The following is a 23,380-nucleotide window of genomic DNA, read 5'->3' as shown; positions in this document are numbered from 1 at the left end:
AAAACCGTTTCAACCTTTCTATAAATTTCAGCTGATAAATAAAAGGGTGTCTGATCTGAATTAGAGACCAGGGCGCAGGTGATGTCAATCGAAAAATTTGATTGTCAAATCGATCGAAGTCAATTGAAGTCGATCGAAGTGATTGTCAATGGAAGATTTACATTTTTGCCTCTTTATAATCGACTTCGATAGACCTTTTCGCCTTTCCATCCGCCATCTTGAGTTGTATTCAAAAATAGAGGAACGAAAAAGCCGTGGTTGGATTTAGTTAGACAGTTACATCAAAATGCCTCGAAAATGTCAATATGAAAATTGCGTAATCAGAGAACTTATGTCTCGCTCATTATAAAAAGGCCGAGACAAACTTTCAATAATTGGATTGTAACATCGAGTTAAGTCTCTTTTGTTAAGTCACCAGGGGGTAAATAAAACAGACCTTGATACATTTATCGTTCGTTTCAACTTGACGATTCGTTTAAAACTCAGTCTCCTAAATATTTGGGGTAGGTAAAATATGTACAAAGAATTTCATACTTTTCCAACCCGGCAAATCTTTAAAAAAGAAGCGAACAATAAAATATAATTACCCTTTCCAAATAAACCTCTTCGGTGGCGAGCGTAGTCTACTCTGATGTAATTGTAAAATTTATGTGATGGGACTTTGACATAGTAATGTAATGTTGTTTGGGGAATTATGAAGTTGTCTGGAATTTCGATTGCATTTATTCAGGTAGATTTTTTATGACTTCTAATGGTACTTTTTCTAACGAGTTTGATTACTCTGTTCTCATACTTATGTCTTTTTTTTTTGCGTCCTTTTCCGTGATTACTTTTATTTACATTTTTAAAGACAGGTAAGAAGGCATATTGATGTAACTGTTAGAAAATATGCAAAACATATGCATATTTCCAGCCTCACGCCCAGCATAAAGAAGGAACGATTCTTGTTTTTCAAATCAAAATGCAAAGACAATAAAGAAGGATTACCTGGCATTATCTTATTGAATTTGATTCATCTTCTTGATATTGATTCTAAACAAAAAGAATGATGTTAATTGATTGGAAAACCATTGGAAAATCTTAAATTTTCTAATTTTCCACCCCGTGCAAATGCACAGAGTTCCAAAAACCCAGTGTATTTGCACCGGGTTTTCGCGCTGCTTTCGATTTCGACCCGTTGCAAAAGCAACGTAGCGGACCCCGTGCAAATGCAAGGATTTGCCTGACTGGCAATCGAACACAATCGAATATTACCCAGGAATCGGCCGTTCGATTAAGATTCGATTACGTTCGACAATTGAATCGCAATTATTCGATCGCTTTCGATTGCGTTCGATTGGTACGATTGCGATTTTTGTTCGAAGTTGTTCGATTGACACCGTCTGGAGAACAGCATTAGCCTTTTAGAAATTTGTTCTTAAAGACATTGCATATTCTGTTTTCATGCCATTAAAAAATCCACCAAGACGGAGTACACACATCAAACTTTCAAAACACGCAAATTGAAAGCAGTAATTATGACATCACACATTCAGCGGGTTCAGATCAATGTTTTGATTTGATCGTCTGACGGTTCTATTCCCAGGAGAATAATTTACCGTCAGCCGAATAAGGATTATTTTTGTACCTTCGCGGGTGATTTTCAGCTTGAGTTTATGTCTAATGTTATGGTTTTTTGAAGTGCTTGTTCTAAGAGATGATTGAATTTAATTATTTCTAGTTTTCAAAAGAAGCAAATTTCTTCTACAAGATTACACTTTAATATAATGCCAATTATGCATGTAAGTTTTATATTAATACTTTCTTTTTGCATATGTTTTGCATACTTTCTAAGAGAATTTCACCACGGCAATTCGGCCACCATAATTTTTGCATACAATTCAATATGGCGGATGGAAAGGCGAAAAGGTCTATTGACTTCGATCAACTTCGATTGACTTCGACTTCGATTGACTTCCATCGACTTGCTTGTCGTTACTGTCGTAACTTGCTTGCGGCAAATAATTTCACCCATTTCGTGTCTCCTTTGTGCCTTAAGGTTGGTCTCCACTTGCGCGCGCTGCGATAGCTCTTCTTTGAGCAAAGCTTCCAGGCTATTGGTCATAAGAAAAATGAAGCAATTCCATTGGCGTGATCTGACGTAACGATCACTCACTTGAAAAGCAAGGGCGCGCTGCGTTTTTCTTAAAGCAAAAAGTTGCGATCGCAGCGCGCGCTAGTGGAGACCAACCTTTAGGCTCGAAAGAAAATATAAATCGAAGTCGATCTAAGTCAATCGAAGTCGATCAAAGTCCATCGAAGTCGATCAAAGTCAATCGTAGTCGATCGAAGATTTACATTTTTTTAAAGGTTTGATCGACTTCGAACGATTTGACAATCACTTTGATTGACTTCGATTGATTCGACCAATCACTTCGATCGACTTCAATCGACTTTGATCGACTTCGATTGCTTCGATCGCTTCGATTGACATCCCCTGGATAGACCTTTTTTCAAAGAGGCCACCCTGTTGAATAATTATGTAGTCCAGCAGAAAAACAATGATAAAACCATGCATAATTATTACAATATGCATGATACAGTAATTATGCATGGCTCTATCATTGTTTTATGACTGCCTCTTTAAAAAAAAGTCTATTAGAGGAGAGGTGTCGACATTAGACCAAGTTTACGGTAGTTTTGATTTCCATTGAAGAATCATATTCTGGTTTTCATGTTATTAGATGCTGTTTTAGAGCTTTAGAGCTTTTCAGCATATTTTTCCAAAATTTTCGTTCAAGTCACTATTTTTTCTCCTTAATCTTAAGTTTGTTTTTGTTTTGTTTTGAAAGTGGCGCGGTCTATAGGTGTTTGCCGCAAGCAAAAGTTGGTAATGCAAAGTCTCACAAAATGCATTTAGCAAACGCAAGAAAAAAACTCCATAATGGTGGCATCATGCGAGAGAGCAATCAGAATACAAAATAAACAAATTTCAAAGGCTCATTGCCAGACGGTGTCAATCGAACGAATCGAATGCCGAAGCAATTGAACAAAATCGAATAATTGTAATTCGATTGTCGAAAGCAATTGAATCGCAATAGAATATTACCCAGGATTTGCCGTTCGATTGCTTCGATTACGTTCGATTGTATTGATTATGTTTGAGTACGTTCGATTGATTTAGATTTTATTCGCTTTCGTACGATACTTAATAAGCGCTCTGCCGCCCGTGCTAAAAAGCTCTTGATCCAATTTAATTTAATCGCAATCAAATTCACCAAACATAATCGTAATCGAACCAATGGAACATAGTCTACTATTAATCGAACCAATGGAACATAGTCTACTATTAATGGAACCAATCTAACGTTACCCGACACGTGCGTTTGCGTAGGGTAAAATGGCGAAATGCGAAAATCGAATTTGGCAAAAAAATTTTGAAAAATGACCCTACAAGATTTGACTATATCTTTTTATTCCATGAAGAGATTACTTTCAAATGAAAAATGTATTAACAATGAATGGGCAAGCTTTCTAGAAATCCAAACATAAATTGCATAGCTTTTACCCAAAAATAGCACTTTAGGATCAGAAACAGTCAAAAACCAGCTTTTTCCAATTTTCTTCGAGTTACAGGAATTAATTCCTTGTTTGTTTTGATCTGAAATTTTCAGTAGGGGTGGCCAACATGGTTCCCTTGCTCATATCATAGGGGGCCTGAGACGGGGGTAAGAGCAGGGGGGGGTCGGTAGTAAAATCTCAGACATATATGAGTAGTAAAAGGTTTTTCACGAATTTTTACATACCACCACCCAGACTCTTGGAAGAGGTATTTTACTACCCTGGTAGTAAAAGCGTTTGGGACAATTTGTCATGGAGACCACCTATTTTTTGGTTGCTTTTCGGACTGATTTTACAAAAAAAGCTAAAAAATGATTATTTCTGTGACACATTTGACACTTAGTGCAAAAATTAATGTCTTGCCCTCAGAATTAAAGTCTTTTTTATATTGACCAAAAGTTTTGAGAATTTTTTGTTTGCAGCAAAAAACTTTTCAACAGAAAATTTTTTTAAATTATAAAAATTTCCAGATTTTTTCGGAAAAGTCATCCAAAAAATTAAGAAAATTACAAAAATATAGCTAAAATTTGCTAATTTTACCAGTTTAACTACCCAGCTAGTAAAATTTTTTCAACATTCAACACATAGATACCACCCATTTTAGTATTTAACTACCCTGGGTAGTAAAAGTTTTTTTCGATTTTTTGTCACACCACCACCATAGTAAACGTCATTATGTCTGAGATTTTACTACCGACCCCCCCCTGGTAAGAGAATTAAAGTTTCTAAGTAAAATCTTAATTATCACCAAAAAAAGTGCCTTTTTTATGTCCATATCTTTTAAATAGATTGTCCCAGCCTTATCCCTCTTTCAGTAAAGCTTCCTATACCTTTTGTCCTTCAGAAAAACCAAAAATATTGGCCTTAATTGCTTGCTTTCAGTTCCTGCAGCCTGTATTTCTATTTTGTGACCCCCTGTATTTTGTGCGGGTTTTTAATAGAGATGTCACATGACTCAAATCCCGCAGTCTTATTGGACTAGAGAAAGCGAAAGTGAAATCGCGCGATCTGATTGGATGAAAAAAGACCGCAGGAGCTGGAAACGAATGGAATTCTTTAGAATTCTCATTCGAAAACAAGATGGCGGCGAGAAAAGCACGTCTTTTGCTTTGGACGAAAGGTTGTAAATTCTGGTTGATTTTAAGGTTTTATCTTATCTTATCTCATTTACTTTAACTAGTAGAGGCTTTTTCAATGTTTGGGGGTAAGTCTATAAAAGTTAATTGTTTTTTGGTGGAAAAAAGTGTTTAAAAAAGCATTTTTTGTGCTCAAGGTTTATTTTTCTTCGCAAATTGTTGTCTTCAATCTTAAATAGACGAACGAGTATTTGACTGATGGTTATATGATTTTTTCACAGAACATAGTGAAACTATTCAGGAACTTAGACCTTTTTACAGAATTTCAAAAAATCTGTTAGTTCTGGAGATATGTTGAAAAGTTTAGACATGGGTAGTTCGCGTTCGTGTTTCGCGTTCCCAAACCAAACGCACGTGTCAAACGCAATCGAACACAATCGAATATTACCCAGGAATCGGCCGTTCGATTGAGATTCGATTACGTTCGACAACCGAATCGCAATTATTCGATCACGTTCAATTACGTTCGATAGGTTAGATTGCGATTTTTGTTCGAAGTTGTTCGATTGACACCGTCTGGTCATTGTAAGTGATTGAGTGAAGCTATCATCAAAAAATAAAAATAAAACAAACCTTCAACCTTTCAATAATCCAAATAAACAGTGCGTCACAAACAGCCATATAAACAAAACTCAACATTCTCACAAAAGTTGTCTTTTTGATTTCCCAAACATTATTGTCTAAAGCGTTCACTTCCACAATAATTTATGTAATTGCAACTTCGGTCAGTCCACAGTCGGCCTCAACATATACACGTGTTTTTATTTACGTGACCAAAGTGCCTACTAAAACAATCCGGGGGTAAGTGGCGAAGCAACACAGCAGATTATTCCGTAAAGTAAAGAAATATCTTTTGGCATTGACAATCAAATATAATATGTTATATTATATTTCCTTAATTCAAAAATCAAAAATTCATTTTTCATTCGCAAAAAAAAAAACAATAATGAATTAATATTACATACTAAGACGCCCCCATCTTTTACTTTTGTTTAAATTGTCCAATATCCACTCAATCAGCTTAAATTCACTTTTATTGTCCTTTGACTTTCAAAAAATAGTATTAAAAATTATTAATTTATGATAATTACAAAAATTAAAAAGTTTGATACTTCATTAGTGAAATATTCAATAAATTTCTAGTTTCAATTTTCAGTGGGCGTTTTTCTAGGGCTTAGTTTATCGCGCAATTTTTGCGTCACACAAACTTTCTCGGGCACTCGTAATAATTATGCATTGCCAAATTTGGTTCTCCATTGTCAGGTCAGGATCGATGGTGACGTCACCTAAGCATAAAAAAGAAAGGATTCCGTCAGTTATATGCATATATTAATTTGCGAGGTATTCTATTCGCCGCTCGAGCGCACTTTACGTAGACTAGTCGGAATACTTTCTTTTACTCGCAGAATTGATGGTGACTTTTCATCTTTGTAATTTTTAAGATGAAGCACAACTGAAAAAAAACGAAACTTCAGAAAGTTGCGTACATATTTCCAGTGAGTAAACAACAATTAAAGAAATTGATGATGATGATTTTTTTTTGGTCAGGCAAATGTCTTGTATTGGGGGTACAAAACTCCAAAAAAGCTGGTGTTTTGAAGCGCTTCCGTGCGATCGAAATATCGCTGTTTGTGACGCACTGATAAACAAAATATTTCAAATGAATTGATGTTTAAGTTTGAAAACAAGCACCATTTCCACCATACACTTTTAGAGCAAAAAGCAGCATTTCGCTGCTGCTCTTCCCAGGCAAATAATTTCTCAGAATGTCCGAGAGTCTGGTGCTGAATATATAGTTAATAGTGGGTCAAGCTTGTTTTAGTTCTCTATCTTTAGATAAAGCCTGAAAACCTCATCCTCATCCGTGATTTTAGACCAATGAAAACGCTTCATTTCCCCGGATTAAAGTTGTGTCTACACTAACACGCAGGAAATGGCTAGAAAAAGAGAGAGAAAACTGGGGGTCAAATTAAATTTTTCTCCCTTCTTGCGGCAAACATAAAAGACTTTAAGAGGCCATTTATTTAAGAAAGGGGTCTTATATCATAAATAAATTATGTAAGTAAGTGATATTTTAAGTAAGAAGTTCATTAACAATTTTATTTTGAAGTTTGTTTTTGAAAACAAAATCCCCGTGCTAGATGATAAGGACAATTTTGATTGGGGGTAACTCGGAGGTCCGAAATTTTCACAGGATGTTAGTAGTGATGATAGGACGCCAAAAAGTTCTTTTTCCAAAATTCTAGCTGTTGTAGGGGCCGGTTAGGAGCAAACTTTAGCATTTGCATGTGTTTCGGAAAATGATCTAAATCAGAGCTAAAAACCCAGGATTGACCAATGATTCTCATAAAGGGATGGCAATTAAAGCAGCCCAAGCCTCGAAATAACGATTCCAAGTGGGTCGGACAAAATGTCCGATCAGGGTTGCTTTAGCTTGAAAATTATGATTTTTGGGTCGGACATGAAGCTATTTGGGTCGGACAATGTCCGATGTCCGACCGTTATTTCGAGCCCTGCAGCCTATTGTTAAAAGGCCCACACTTTCCTATTGTGGGGCCCTTTTTAGAGCACTTTTTAGCACCTATTTTCCCATTGACAATAAGTGCCAAAACACCAAAGTAAAAGGCTTGATTGGGTATAAGACCAGATAAGACTTCCATGACTTCTTTTTAAATAGTTGAATAATCAAATTATTAACACCAATATAACAATTGAGCTGGTAAAGGGCCCGTTTGGAGCTAAATTTAGCATTTTTCCATTAAAAATACTGCAGCAGAATTACTAGTATTTTATTTTTTTATTTTATTTATTTATTTTTATTTTAGGCAAATACCTTTTTATTTATTGGTTTACGGATCCGCCAACATTATTTTTGCCAAAATAGAAAAAAAATAAAATAGAGATTTCAAAAACTTTTATTTACTTTTTCTCCTCCGACCTTCACAAAAGAAGAAAGAAATAAAAAAACCTTTACTTAAACAGGAAAACAAAAGAAAAGAAAAGAAGGGAACTTCCCCATGGAATTTCCCTATCCACAAAAAACAAACTAAATTATATATACTTTGTGTACACAGTGGATTTTCTTCGTTTTTCTTCTTTCTTTTGTAATCGCTTTTATTTAATAAAGTCCGTTATGTGATTGTTAAAATTCGAGAGTAGATATAAAAATAGGCATACCAGAAAAGTGGGATGGGGGGACCTAAGTGGGAGTCACCCTAAAGTGAGAAACCTGAGGGTGAATCCTAAATGGGAACCTATGTCAGTCTTACATATACACTTGTCAGTCTTCATTTTTTTTTCAGTTAATTTTCAGTGGTTTTTATCCATGACTCTATCTATGTATAACAACATCTGGCACTTTATTCTTTTGTCTTTAAATCTGAATAATCAATACTATCAATTTTATTTTATTATTTCCTCCGATTTAGATTTTGAAAACAACAATTTTATTTTTATTTTTTTTCCATCCTCCTGTCCAAAACTTTTCCTCATAATGTCCGTAAACCAGAAAAAAAAAGTAATTGCCTTATTTTATTATTAATTGTCTTTCAGGCTCTTCCATATTTTACAATGGCTATTCGTCCTATGTAAAAATAATCATATTTAAATAAAAAGATAATTATATTCTATAAAGAAATATGCTGTAGAAACAAAACACAAAAAAAAACTCAAGGATACTGACAGAGCTCACAAAATAGCAGATTGTAAAACCGTAAAACTGTAGAAACAAAACACAAAACAAAACTCAAGGATACTGACAGAGCTCACAAAATTGCCAAAAAAAAAACAGAAAGTATAGCTTGTTGGTGTTATAGTGGTTAATTTAGGAAAAGTTCGATTAAGTTGTAGTAGTATTGAAGTGGCTAATCCTGCGAAAATTTCGGTGTTGATCAGACCCCCAGACTAAAATATCAAGTAAATATTGTAAATATTTTAGGTAAATATTAATAATATAACCACTAGACCTCATGATCATAGAATCTTCAATATGTATATTGGCTTGGAATAGGAAAAATTGGGCGAAAGTGAGTGAGGTGCCAAGATTAAAAAAAACTAAAAACTGGCATGACCCGAAAAACGTTGCTAAGACTTGAACATGATGAGAAATTATAGAGTTGAATACTGCTAACTCGAACGAAGAAAGCTATAAGATTGAGTAATGTATAGATTGCTGTGAGGTTACCGATTGTAGAAAAAAAAAGTTATCTCGTCAGTATCAAGGGGCTTACTTTTGATGTTTGTTGTAGCTGAAATTTGTCGAAGTTTTGTAACATAGTGTGGGGAAGATCATCATTCGATAGTTCGGTTGGCATGTTGTGTCGTTTGGTAGGGTTGAAGTGAAATTTGAAGTGATTGAGAAGACTTTGGGTTGGGTTTTCTACTATTGAGTTTTCACGTTATGATGTGTTTGACCAACTTGCCAAAGTTGTTGCATTGAAGTCTCTGAGACATATTACTTTATGATTAGTTTCGGTATTAAGTGACAAGAGTTCTTATTTTGCTGTATCTTTTGAGGATTTCGAGTCTTCCTCTGTTGGAGTGTAACAACAAATAATTTTCAAATGACATCCGTAGAGGGTGATTTCTGCAACAATAATCCTTGAGTTAACATAAATATCAATCCGAGAGGGTTCATAGACTTCCAGGCTATTTTCTGAGCCCTATTGGATCATTCATTGGACTTTTGGATCCTCAGATCCTAAGGTCCTAATCTTAAGTCTAGCGTTAAAATTCAGAGTTAAAACTCTACCCTTCCAACCTAAGTTACAGCTTTTCCAAATCGATTGTTGCTATAAGATTTTTCCTTTTTTCTCAAATATTACGACCATGATTGTAGATAAGAGTGACCTTGAAACAACTGGTTCGTATAGTAATAGAGAAAGTGGTGAAATTAGAAACACTCTTTAATAAGAAACTACGAAGAAAGCGATTTGATAAAAGTGATCTTTGAAACACTCGTAAAAGTTATGAAAAAAGCGATTTGATAAAAGTTATCCATAGAGTCCACCACCCCCCCCCCCCCTAGATATTTAGGGCTGCCTCAAAAAAACAAAAAGTGCTAAAAAAGCCAGGTACCTGGAAGTATTCTTAAATTTAGGGGGGTACCTGATATGTTTGGGGGTATTTGCATTTTCACTAGTTGGGGCTGGGGCTATTGTTTTTGTATGAAGTCATGGTGGCCACCCTTGAACTCCTCGATTTTTTTTGCCCTTAAAAATTTCCTTGAAACCCTTGAAAAATCAATATTATTTTGGAGACCCTTGAGGTACAGATTTTGTGGCCATTTTCAGCCATTTTAGCTTTCAGAAATACAAAATTTTTTCCCACTTTGTTGGATACAAACATCAGTGAATTAAATGAGAAAATATACTTTTGGAACCCCTGAGATTCAAAGGGATATTTCACAATCATTCTTAAGGGGTTCACCCTTTAACCCGTTAAGTGCTTCTGGAATTATATGAGATTGGCATGTCTGGGTGATAGAATGGGTGGTTGTAAAATTATCAATTATCATCCAATCTAAAGCACTGAAAATCAAAGATTTTCTCCGATGGCCACAACTATAAAGAAAGTATTTGTTGAAGAATGTTATTGAAGTTCTGTTCAAATTGAAAAATGAAAAGACTGATTTGTCTGAAAGATTTCATGGTTTTTATGATTTTGTTAAAGAAAACCTCTTAGGGGTATTTCATTCATGCATTTTAAGGGAGTTGAGGATTCAACCTTGAGAGTTCTGGAGAGTTGAAAATTCAACCTTTGTCCTATTGTCAACAGATTTCATTGAAATCCTTTAAAACTAGCAAAGATCGACTAAAAACCCTAGAAACCCTTGAAAGTTTGTGGTAAAAAAACCTTGAAACCCTGGAATATTAGTCAAAAAGGACCCTGGAAACCCTTGAAATTATTGAAAAAGAAGTGATGTTCACCATGGAAGCATTTTCCCAGAAATGACAAAAAGAGTAGAAAATCCTTTGCATTTTTAACAATAAAAAAGTTGGGGGCTACTTTAGAATTCTAAAAATTTTGGCGGTACCAAATTGATTGGGGGTACCTAAATTCTTTGGGGGTACCTAAACCCTGGAGGATCCTATGTGATCTAGAAACACTCCTAAAAGTAATAAAGAAGAGATTTGATAAAAGTGATCTTTGAAACACTTTTAAAATTTACGAAAAAAGCGATTTGACAAGAGAAAACTTAGACACACTCTCGAAAGTTACGAAAAAAGCGATTTGATAAAAGAGAGCTTAGAAACACTTTTAAAATTTACGAAGAAAGCGATTTGATAAAAGTGAACCTAGAAAAACTCTTAAAGTTATGAAGAGGCAATCAAAAAAGAATAGAGAATAGCGTTTAAAAGGCAGGGATGTACAGAAGATTTGCCCTCAAATCAAGATAATTCATCTTTTCATTCTGGCACTATGACTGACATAAAAGATTTTCAGTCGGTCAAATGGCCTTTTCAGTCGGACATTGACTGGTGATCGACGCTTATTTGCAGCCCTGTATGTATATGGATTATGGAAAGAATTCAGTTGATTTAAAAGGTTTTAATTGTTTCTTTTTCTTTTGCCATATATGTACTAAAAGATTCTACAATGTTTGGGGAACTCAAATATCCAAAAGTTTTTCCAATTTTCATTGGCAATTATGGGCGATTTCAATAGGCAATGTCTTTGCAAGGTTTTATTTTTCTTCGTGAATTTTCATATTCAATCTTTATTGAAAGATTGGATAATTTACCAATTGTCTTGGTTTTTTTACGGTTTATTCTAGAACTATTTAGGAGTAGAGAGCTTTTTACAGAACTTAAAATAGTTTATAATCTTTTAGATATAGTGAAAAGTTTAGACATTGGTAAAAACGTATTTCCTCGGTTGAGGAGTTTTAAGTTTTTTGTCCAACTTCAAGAGAATTTATTCAGCTTTCTTTAGAAAAAATAATCAAGATATGTCTTTCCATACTTTTAAAAAACTTGAAAATGAGTACTTGCAGATGAATTTTTTCATAGTTCTTGTTTGCGGCACAAGAAAAATTTTTACCAGGGGGTACAAAAATCAAAAGCGTTAGGCCTGGTTAGGCACCGGAGACAGCTATCGGCCTGAATTTTTTTGCATTTTCCCCGCATAATTGTTTAGCTTTTGGAATGTACCACGTTAGTTGACTAGAGTGTCCTCCTTTTTTCAGGAAGTTAAAAAATGTGCACTGTAATTTTTTTCTTTTAATCTCTAACCAAATAGTTTCGGGTGGAAAGTGCTAAGGGAAAGTTAAAGGTAAAGTGACCCACGTCTACAGCTCTTGATATGGAAAAACACTCTCGCCCCAAATTTTCTGCGTACATTTTTTTATGAAACACTTTCCATTTCAGTGCTGTGGAGATGTTACAAGATGGCGGGATGTTTTTGTACAGAAATCTTCAAAAAATGGAACTTTGAAATGGAATATCTAAAAAACTACTATAGGTTGAAAGATAAGTGGCCCCCAATTTTTTTCGAGCCGTGCGCATTGAACGGCGACCAAAAAAGGCTAAGTGGACCACAACCTTTAGTCATCTGAAATTGATGGAGTTCAAAAAAGTAAGAAAAAATTAGAAGAAAAATATCAAATTCATTTATTCCACTCAAAAGGTTGAATTTTCCAATATTATCAAAATATAGTACAAAAGATGAATTTTCCACATGACTAAACATTCATTCATTTCATTGTCTTTTTGTTGCTACAATTGTGCCTATATTAAATAATTAGAAGCCACAAAAGTTGAGTCCAGTGCGTTGCGTTTGACTATGGATGCAGCCAAGGAATATTGAACTATAGGTTATTTTATCTTTCATGACATTGCTGAAGACCTGTCCAGTAAGACTAAATTATCAAGTTAAACATTTTGTATGTTAAAAGTAAACTTTATTTTAGGGGGAATTTAATTTAACGTGTGGCTAGAAAAAATAGATTTTCGCAACAACACTTTTTAAAAACTTAACTTTAAATTTCAAGCCATCAGCATTTCCAGTCCCAGGATACAGTAACCCAGGGGTTATTTAGGCAAAAGGGGCAATTGTTGACAAGTCATTAGAATACAGGATACCAGCAGATGAAAGAATTTTGACCAAAAATATGTTAGAATGACGTCATCAATGATGTCGAAATTTTCACCAAAAAATGTCAAATTTTAAGAAGGTTGAATAAAGATCAGAAAAGTTTTTGAAAACTTGGGGGGAGACCCCAAGATGCACAAAGGGTTTTAAGAGGCAAATTAAAATGAAGATGTCATGTACAGGGTACATCTATTGATGCCCACATCACCAAATTCAAAGAAAATATCACCATTACTAATATTTTTTACATGATCAGAAAGCTTCAATAGTCTAGGTTATAAACAAGAGTTTTATTTCTAGAGTTCTAAAAATTTGTCAGAGTTTTGCAATGGGGGGATTTCCAGTTTCTAGGTTGCTAATTTTACCCTAAAGTTTTTTCATGCAATTTCCCATTCATTGATCCAATGTATTTGAAAACAATCCAATCCCACCAAGACCACTCGGACCATTCATAACCATGTTTTAAATAAAATTTACTAGCTATCGGATTCATCGATGCTGCTGTTATTTTCGTGCCTCCTTTTTGTTTTGCCCATTTTTCTCCTGCTAATAACAGTTTTCCACCTATAGAATATCCTCTGTAGTTTATGTCAACTGACATTTTCCAAATTGTGAAAATTGTTCCATCTTTGCTGTGCTCATACCCTCTCTTGATTCCTATGCTTCCAACTAGAAGATGTGCCAACTTTGGATCTTGAAATATGAGCTCAGCAACCAACATTTGTACATTCTCTTCATCGAAACACCATGATTTTTCAAGATTAGTACCTTCTGGGCCCATATCTCCATCAACTGCAGTTGCATCTTTTGCATACTGAGAGAAGAGTTCTCTCCAATAAACACGTTTCCACCACCATTGAGAGTCGACTGTTTGCCTCAAACCATCAACCCATATTTCAGTTAATCTTTTTGCATCTGTTTTAGGATTGAACTTCCTTATTTCTACACTTTTGATTTTCAATTGGGACAATTTTTGCTCTGCCATTTTTTAGTGAAAATGTTGCTCAGATTGAATTGAGGTTTGTGAAGTCTTTTTATATGTTTACAAATCTAGTGTAATTACTGCAATATTTTGAGATACCTAAAACAATATTGTCTATGTAAGCAATATTAATTGATATCTTCCTTATGAAAAAAAAAACTGCTAAAGTTATTTTGCAAAATAAGCAGATCATTTAAATGGAAGATAGATTAAAGGAATTGTGCATGCAATAACTCACGTTTTTAAATGCATAATTCAAAAATAGATTGTTTTTTGATTGACTGTGTTGCAAAGAATCCATTATTAAAAATCAACTTTGTCATCTTGCGTTGCTGATGACTGATTTTGATTAAATAATCAGAAACAATTAAACCTGCATGCACCACCTCATGACTTTGAAGTTCATTCAAAGAAAATTATATTTGTACAGTATTTCTTTATAATTGTAACCCTCCATTATAATAACGTTTTCTAAAGTTAAGATAATTAATTGGGAGTCTCTAAACATCGACAAGAGAAAAACTCGATAACTAAAAATTATCTGGTCGCCGGTCGTGGTCGCCGGTCGTGGTCGCTGGTCGTGGTCGTCATTTCTGGTCGATGTTTAGGAACTCCCCAATTAATTAATTGATTCAAGTAGTGAAACTCATGAACAATCAAAAACTTATCATCTTTTTATATTCGCAACAATGAAAAATATTTCAAAACATTTAATCTTTTATATACAGAGATTTTTTGTTCCTAACACGTGAACAACTGAACTGACCACATGAGCAACTGAACCGACCACATGATAGAGAAATGTAAAAACCGACTTTTTTAAAAGAACATCTTCTTAAAGAGAAGGTTTGTTACGGTTGCCCCTGAAACAAAAACTCTAATGTTGTTATGTATTTATAGAATGTTGTTTTCACTTATTTTATTTTTTACTGATTCAAATTGCACATCACAAAATGTCAGCATTTTAACTACAACATTTTATACACGTCCTTAAAAAAAAATGAAATGACCTATCAAAAAACTGTTGATAAAATGAACTAAAAAAGGCTATATATAAAAATATTCTACCCAAAAGAATTGATTAATCTAATATCAGTTGCCTAATGAACAGCGCCCTTTTTTTGTTAATTTTTGAAAATAATTTTTAGCAGTTGACAGAAGAATCCCTTATTTTGCTCCAAATTACCTGAATTAAGTCTATTTATCTTATTTTGGGGGTATTCATGAGAACACTTTTACTGATCTCAAGGAAATAGGTTCCTCTCGTTAATCATGTTTTGAAATTATTTCTAAACCCACCAGCATATTATTTATTAGGCACCTGAGATTAACACTCAAACGAATTAATAAATGAATAATAAACGAGATTGGATGTAATGGTTGGAAAGTAGTGCAGTTTCATATTTTAGAAATTGATAAGCACCAGTTGTTCTTGGTGTCATAAAGTTTCAAGGTAAACTTGTTAACATGACAACGGTTTTGAAATAAAGTGCTTTATTTCTAGAGTTCAAAAAATTTGTCAAAGTTTTGCAATGTGGGGATTTCCAGTTTCTAGGTTTCTATTCACGCTAAAGTTTTTTCATGAAATTTGATCCCAATTGATCCAATGCATTTGAAAACAATCCAATCCCACCAAGACCACTCCGACCATTCATAACCATGTTTCAAATAAAATTTAATAGCTATCGGATTCATTGATTCTGCGCTCATTTTCGTGCCTCCTTTTTGTTTTGCCCATTTTTCTCCTGCTAATAACAGTTTTCCACCTATAGAATATCCTCTGTAGTTTATGTCAACTGACATTCTCCAAATTGTGAAAATTGTTCCATCTTTGCTGTGCTCATACCCTCTCTTGATTCCTATGCTTCCAACTAGAAGATGTGCCATCTTTGGATCTTGAAATATGAGCTCAGCAACCAACATTTGTACATTCTCTTCATCAAAACACCACGATTTTTCAAGATTAGTACCTTCTGGGCCCATATCTCCATCAACTGCAGTTGCATCTTTTGCATACTGAGAGAAGAATTCTCTCCAATAAGCACGGTTCCACCACCATTGAGAGTCTACTGATTGGTCTAAACCATTAACCCATATTTCAGTTAATCTTTTTGCATCTGTTTTAGGATTGAACTTTCTTATTTCTACACTTTTGATTTTCAATTGGGACAATTTTTGTTCGGACATTTTCTAGTGAAAAATGTTGAATAGTGAAATGTTTTTTAGGTTTGCAAATCTAGTGTAATTACTGCAATATTTTGAGATACCTAGAACAATAATAGCCTATGTAAGTAATATTAATTGATATCTTCCTTATGAAAAACTGCTAAAGTTATTTTGCAAAAAATAAGCAAAATATATCAGATAATTTAAATTGATGATAGATTAAAGGAATTGTGCATGCAATGAAATCAAATAGTACCTTTTATATTATAATAGCTTTATAAGTATAAAAGAAATTTCTGGTTTCAAAATTTTCGCTAGCATTAAATTTCATCCATAAATAGATCCACTTAAGTTATCAAAAGATGATGATTTTCACACTGCTGTGACGTTTTGGAAAACAAACTAATTTATGTCTCGATGTCTATCAATTTATATTCTGGTAATTTCAACTGAATCTCAGAATATGTATAAGTGAAACATAAAAAGCCTTGTGATATGCAACCAAATCAAAATAAAACATAGCACATTTTTCTTAACGATATTTCGACCTCTTACGTGTCTTTTTTAAGTTACTGTGTACAGATTTTATAGAAGTGTATTTCTCAGGTCTATTGACCTATATGAAACAATCTATAGATCTTATCATTCCATTCGTTTGTCAATTCTAGTTTGATCCATACATTTATTGAAAAAATATTCTACGTACTAAAAAGGTAGTAAAAAGTTTTAACCAAAGAATTCTCGTGCCTAGGAAATATAAATATAAAATTGGTCGAATAAATCATTAGAAACTAAATTGAAAAATGAGGTTACACAAAATAAAAATAAATAATAAAACATCTTCAAAACAAATTGGTCATAAAAAACGTAATGGATAAAATAGCCTTAAGAATATGTATTCAGAATAAGTATATTCAACCTGCTTGGCAAAAGTGTGTTAAAAGCTTGGTACTCACTTGTTGAAAAAGTGGTGTTTAACACTAAACTCCGGCGTATAACTTTTTATACGCGCGCGTCTAAAACCATAAGATCTTTAGTAACTCAATAAACTCCGGCGTTTATCGAACTTAGAAAAAATATTTAAACGCGCATATCAAAAAAAATTTGATATGCTATATAAATATGAATGAAAAAACTTGCTTTCCTATCCCGTAAGGAAAGAAAGTAGCTTTATTATAATTACCTCTTCACATTTTTTTACTCTTCACCTCCATATTGCAGATCTAAATAAAAAAAGCAAAACTGAAAATATGGAAGCACCAACAATTTCACACGTCTATTCAGCCATTGATACACTCTATCACTCTAGCCAAGTAGAAGGTAAAGAAGAAGCTTCAAAATGGCTAGAGAAATTCCAAAAATCGGTATGTTGCACTTATATTGTTATTCTTGCTTGGCTTACAGATTTTAAAGTTAATATTTTGATAGTCTCACTTGATTATGGTGGCCTACAGAGACATTATAGCGATATAATTAATTAGCTGATCGAAAAACAGTAAAAAAGCTCAATTAAATTTGAATTTACTTTCATTGAATAATCCACATCTTTGCCCTAATTATTGTCCTTCTCGGCCATGAAGTGATTTTTTTTCAATTCATTTTGAATTTAATTTAATTCAGTTGTATTCAGCTTTTGTGTTGTATTCTAATCAGAAATTTACTTTATAGGATTTCTTAAATACTTAATGTTGTTCTTGCTTTGCTTAAATTAAAGATTTAAAGTGAATATTTTGATAGTCTTATTTGACTCCTTATGAAATACACAAAACTTTTTAGTTGTATTCAACTCTTGTGTTGTATTCTAATCCGAAATTAACTTTGTAGCATTTTTAAGATTTAAAAATATTTTTTTCCATTTTATTACAGTTGTATGCTTGGGAAATTTGTGACCAACTTCTTCGAGAAAACCGTGATAAAGAGTCACAATATTTTGCTGCACAAACAATGAAAACTAAAGTATTCTTTCTTTATAATATTTACAAAAATTGTTTTTTATGATCTAATTCTTTGTGAACTTTATTATAATCTCTAGTCTCTTTTGCAGCCAATCTTGGCTTAAAGTTGATTGGTCTAAAATTGACTTTCAGAGATAAACCTTTATTGTAAAATCTCAGTTTTCTAAAAGGCATTTTGGCTTAATTTAAAGTATTTCAGCCCTATCGCATGTTGGCCTAAGCTCATGAAACGGCCTCTTTCAGAAATGAAGAAGAATGCTTTAAGTTTGTTACAAGCGAGTTTTTATTTCGAGCTAATTGCTTATTATTAGTTGCTTTTATTTGTTTTCACCACAGTTCATGTTTTTCTCTCTTTTTTATAGATTCAGCATCATTTCTCTGAGCTACCTCAACAACAACATTTGGTTAGTTATTTTTATTTGTAACCAATATGCACAGACAAGGCTATTCAAACCTCGTAAAAGATGGCTAAGTTGCACCGCCACCATGCTTTTTTTACAGAAAGATGAAGAATGGTACTGTATGAATCTTTTTACCCACTTGTGATTTTGATTTCACCTTATTTTTCATTTTTCAGAGTCTCAGAAACTCACTGATGCAGCATTTACTGCAGTATTCCCTTGCCTCACATGCAACATTAACTCAGGTTTGTGTTTAAATCAAATGCCATTATTTTTCGAGTACAGCTGCAGGCTGCTGACCCATAGCCGCGTAGTGGTGTCAAAATTTGAATCTCAAAAATATTAATCCCTATACTTAATTTTTTTGGTGGGTAAAATGGGTGAGGACTTGCCAATTTAGCAAACCGGAATTTTTCTGGTTTACAAAAAGATTCCCTAATTTCCTGATTTTCTAATTGTGAAAAATCGAATTGTTGCGATAAGCTTTATAGACTTGCAGCTCTGCCACATTTTCATCAGGTGATTGACAGCTAGGTGTCAAAAAAGCATTATTCCAGGGTGATGTGTGTCCGTATTTTCTTGATAATTGGCTTCAAAATAGTGGCAGGGTTCCTCTTTTTCCTCAAAGAAAAAGTTAGTACCAGGGGTGGTGGTACCTAGACAAATTTCAAACCAGGTTTAAAAGGCTAATAAAGCTATTACCCTATGGGATGGTACCCTGTGAGATTACCCCCTGCCAAAATTATTAATATCCTACTGTTGTCCAGGAATCAAAGATATCAATTTATAAATGACACCTTGAAAACGGCCTTGGCCGAAACATTTTGGAAATTTCTAGCATCTAATGGTATTTTTGTCTCGATCCTCCGTCCGATATAATTTATAATGACTTTACTTTCACTTTACTTTAGCAAAGTAGGGTATGATTTATGACCCTGAAACTTTTTTTGTTTCCTCGCAATTCTAATAAACCTGTCTTGATAACCCTGTTCGCACGAAACAATTATATAGATCTTTAACATCCATCTAACACTAGATTGCCGTTTACGCAACTTTTTGTGTCACCTGCGTATTAACATGTTTGAAACAGACAGCCAATTATTACTATGTAACAGAGTGTATCTCACGTTTATCGCTTCATAGTACACTCTATGCGCATTGCCTATTTGATAAAAAAATTCCCGTACGGAAACCTCTGCTGTCGGTTTGAAAAATCTCAAATCAGTAAAGACAATGACCCTCTACGGCAATGAATTTTGAAATTAGCCTTAGATACTGGGTCTGTGTACAGACAGCCAATGTATGTGTACCAAGCAGAAGAGTGTTTTGTGTTAACAGTTTTATTTTCCTTTAAATCTTCCAGCTGTGTATAGCCCTTGCTGATCTATCCATTCAGTCACCGCAATGGGAAAATCCTGTCTCTGACCTTATCAAAATGTAAGTGAGCTTTTTTTTGGTTCTCTATATGTTTTCGATTTGTTTAATACTTGGGCTTTCTAGGAATATCAGTCAGAAAGAGTGCTATAAAGGGTTATTCCATTAAATTTCCATACAGGGGGGGGGGATTTGAACGAACATTTTCAAGGCAAAAAGAGATTCTTAGAAATGGTGGATACCCCCTGGAAAGTGATAAGATTTTCGAAAGAATCCTTGGAAAAATTAATTTCCTACCTTAAAAGTGAGGGTGGACGAACTATAATCTGTCTTTTACCCTGGAAATTTTAGAATAACCTGGAAAAATGAAAAAATACTCATTTATACCCCCTGGAAACTCTTCTCCGATTAATACTTCCTGGAAATGTTCGTCCACCTGATTGTATGGATACAATGGAATGGCCCAATTTTATAGGTATCTAGTATTATTTTACCTTATATCAAACCTTTGCTTATCTTACATTTTTTATTCCAGATTTTCTACAAAGCTTGAACATTTCTCTGTGTTATTGGAAGTGTTAATGCTGATGCCAGAAGAGGTAATGTAAATGTAGCTTTAAAAAGGTTATCCGAAAAAAATTACAATGAATCTTTTGAATAACAATGTAATCTCAGCCTCATTATATCTCTATCCTCCAGTCAGAAATTAAAACTGCTTATTTTTGGATGAGGAAGGCCTGGAACTGCTATAGTGTAGAATATGCAATTTTGATTTGACTATTTATGATTGGATGGATTTTACAACGACATTTAACAATAATACGCTAGCAAAGTAGAATTGGTAAGTAGAGTATTGGTAATTATATCTACAATCGGTGACGAAATACTTGGCACAAAAAGGAAATCCACCTGGCACTGATTGTCTGAGAAACTGAAAAATGCCAAATTCTGATCAGCGGGGGGTCTTATTGCTAAGTTTTAATCAATCTTTCGGGCTCAAAATCCCCTTTTCATCAATTTTAGGGGCTAAAACTTGAAAAAAAGTCAAAATTTTCTGAAATTTGCACGTTTTTGACTTTTCGTAAATTGGACCTTTTCAAAAAGTTAAATATTTCACAAAAAGTGATTTTGGTCAGCAGCAAACGCTTCAAAATGGTAAATTAGCCAAAAGTGCCAATATGTTATGGCACTGATTGTAGAAGATTTACACCACATTTTATGTTTCTATTTTTCTAAGGTCGAGAACGAATATCTTCACATTGGGAAAAACAGAAGAGAAGAAGTCGTTGTGAAATATCAACGATGTTCGCATGAAGTTCTTGATCTGATGGTACGCTCTCTCCCCAGCTCTTTGATGCTTTCTTCAAGTATTTTTAGTTGCTGTTCTAAAGATACACAGATTTTAAAGACTGTTATTCTTTCTCATGTTTTCCCAAATCAATAAATGGCCATCAAAGACTCCCGAGAACACCCTCTAGTTGAACTATTTTTAAGAAGATTTCCCTTGATATGGCTAGTTTTCTCAGTTTCTAAATAAGTACAAAGATAGAACTAGTGTATATACCTTTTTCACCTTTGCGAAGATGGTTCTTGCGGTTAGTTGTTGAGATATGTTGTTCATCTTTGGAAACTGTAAATTAAAGAATCACCATGATAAATTCTTCAGACGCCCTGAACAAAATATTCCATTTTGAAACTACCACCATGATAAAATATTGGCTCAATTTCGGTCAATCTGCTAATTTTTAAAATGACTATGGAAATGCTTTTGCTAATCTAATTTTGAATCTAAACATAATTTTCAAAATTTCGGGATACTAAGAACATCATTCAGAAACTTTTCTTGAAGAAAAATCGTCTAGGGTACTACATTTTACAACTTTATAGCTTTTTTTTTTAAGTTTCAATCACTTTGTTCATTTCCAGCTAAAATGCCACGAGGTTTGCCCTTCAGACGATAGAACACAGTGCAAGGTTCGTTTTTTTTATCACCTCTTTCAAACTCATATCAATATATTTCTTCAGAGAATGTTTTTAATTCTAATCTAGACAGAATAACGCATGTGTAACAATTATTTATTGTTTTTTAGCTTTACCAATGTTTTGGAACTTGGTTGACACTTGGATCATTCCCTGCCCAAGTTGTTGTTGAAAGTAAATTGTTGAAACTGGCATTTGATACTCTGGTATGCGTAAACTTGATTTATCTTATTTTTTTACATAAACAATCAGAATTCATTCACTAATGTGTCATTGGACTATGCCAGTTACATTAAATATTAAAAAATGTAACAATATTCATGCACTATTTACTATTTAAACCAAAATGATCAGGTATTTTGAAAGCCTGAAGTCTCCTAATGTTTTTTGTTGTCAATTTGAACGTACAAATCTCACCTCTATTTTAGCTTCGGGTATTTATACTAGTAATCTAGAACAGAACTAGATAAGAGCCAAACTAGCTAGGGGGTTGTTCAATACTCTACAAAGGTGGTTTACCTTTAAAATGACACAACATAATTTGATAGCAAAGAAACATAAGAGTAGAGAAGGAAAGATAACAAACCGCTTACCATACATATACTTTCTATCCATTCTTCTTTTGAGATAATAATTATGCAGTTAAAATTACATATTATTCGCATAATAACATATCTTAAGGTAGTGTCCTATAAATTAACCCGTGTTCGTTAGTTAGTTCGTTAGTACGTTAGTTACCAACTTTTCTCGAGATTGGCTCATTCAATTTTTCTGATTTTTTGCACAAAGGTGCATTACTATAAACCCTCGAATGTGACGGAGCCCGATTTTCGAAAAAAAATTTTTTCCGGCCGGTAGAACCGGAAATATCCCGAAAAAAGCGGTTTTTTGAGATTTTCTCGAGATTTTATCATTAGTTTTTTGCGATTTTTTGCACATAGATGCACATTAGTACTGCCGAAAAGGTGTCGAAAACCGTTTGTCGAAAAAATTTTTTTTTTCCGGTCTGTAGAACCGGAAATGTGCCGGAAATCGTCGTTTTTTTCACATTTCCGTCACATTTTTTCAACTTACTTAATTGTTTCTTTTTTGACTACCCCCTCCCCCATCCTCCACCCCGACACTCCTCAATCTGTGATGAAATAATGAAAACTGAAAACTAAATGTTTTTTTTACTTCAGTTTTAATTTTCTCTGAATGATTGATTAAAGTGTCGATATTATTTTTCTTTCACCGTTAAACATCGATGCGTTTCTTAATTGCTTTCTCCGTTCCAATAGATATATAAATCGAAATTTAAAATTATACATTACTTCCATTAAATTCTAATTATTCGTTTTATAAATAGGTAGGTCCATTAAAGTATTACTTGTTATGGAAATTATTCACTAAAAGATGTACGCGGAAATAACTCAAAGTATAAAAGTTTTGAGAAGAACAAAGAATACCGCCTGTGGTTTCAAGCATTTACTTTTTAAACAGGGATCGCTTCCAAAAATAGTGTGACATAAAAAAAATCCTGAAAAGTGGCAAAAAAATTCAAAAGTGCATAAAATTGACTTACCTGAATAGTTCAGCCTAAAATTTCAGACATGGTTAGAGAACGGGTACACAAACAAGCGTAGTAGTTTGAATTTTCTCAAAAAGTGCTTCTTTTTGACTTACTAAGCAAAAACACTGCTGGCACTTAGTGTA

General features: G+C 33.7%; 1 protein-coding gene across 1 annotated transcript in view; it reads left to right on the top strand.

Moving 5' to 3' along the window:
* Positions 1-17,199: 17,199 nt before the first annotated feature.
* Positions 17,200-23,380, top strand: part of LOC136806026 (transportin-3-like) — a 32,953-nt gene continuing 26,772 nt past the window's right edge. Inside the window, exons 1-9 of the mRNA XM_067062603.1 lie at positions 17,200-17,339; positions 17,842-17,931; positions 18,293-18,334; positions 18,508-18,576; positions 19,695-19,768; positions 20,241-20,304; positions 20,943-21,035; positions 21,632-21,679; positions 21,796-21,891. Of these exons, the coding sequence (XP_066918704.1) occupies positions 17,226-17,339; positions 17,842-17,931; positions 18,293-18,334; positions 18,508-18,576; positions 19,695-19,768; positions 20,241-20,304; positions 20,943-21,035; positions 21,632-21,679; positions 21,796-21,891 (690 nt within the window). The 5' untranslated portion in view covers positions 17,200-17,225. The remainder of the gene's footprint in view (positions 17,340-17,841; positions 17,932-18,292; positions 18,335-18,507; positions 18,577-19,694; positions 19,769-20,240; positions 20,305-20,942; positions 21,036-21,631; positions 21,680-21,795; positions 21,892-23,380) is intronic.

This window comes from Clytia hemisphaerica, unplaced genomic scaffold (genome assembly GCF_902728285.1).
Source record: "Clytia hemisphaerica strain Z4C2 unplaced genomic scaffold, Clytia hemisphaerica genome assembly, whole genome shotgun sequence".
Lineage (NCBI taxonomy): Eukaryota > Metazoa > Cnidaria > Hydrozoa > Leptothecata > Clytiidae > Clytia > Clytia hemisphaerica.
The sequence above is the reverse complement of the archived record's forward strand: the minus strand, read 5'-3'. Positions and strand labels throughout refer to the sequence as shown.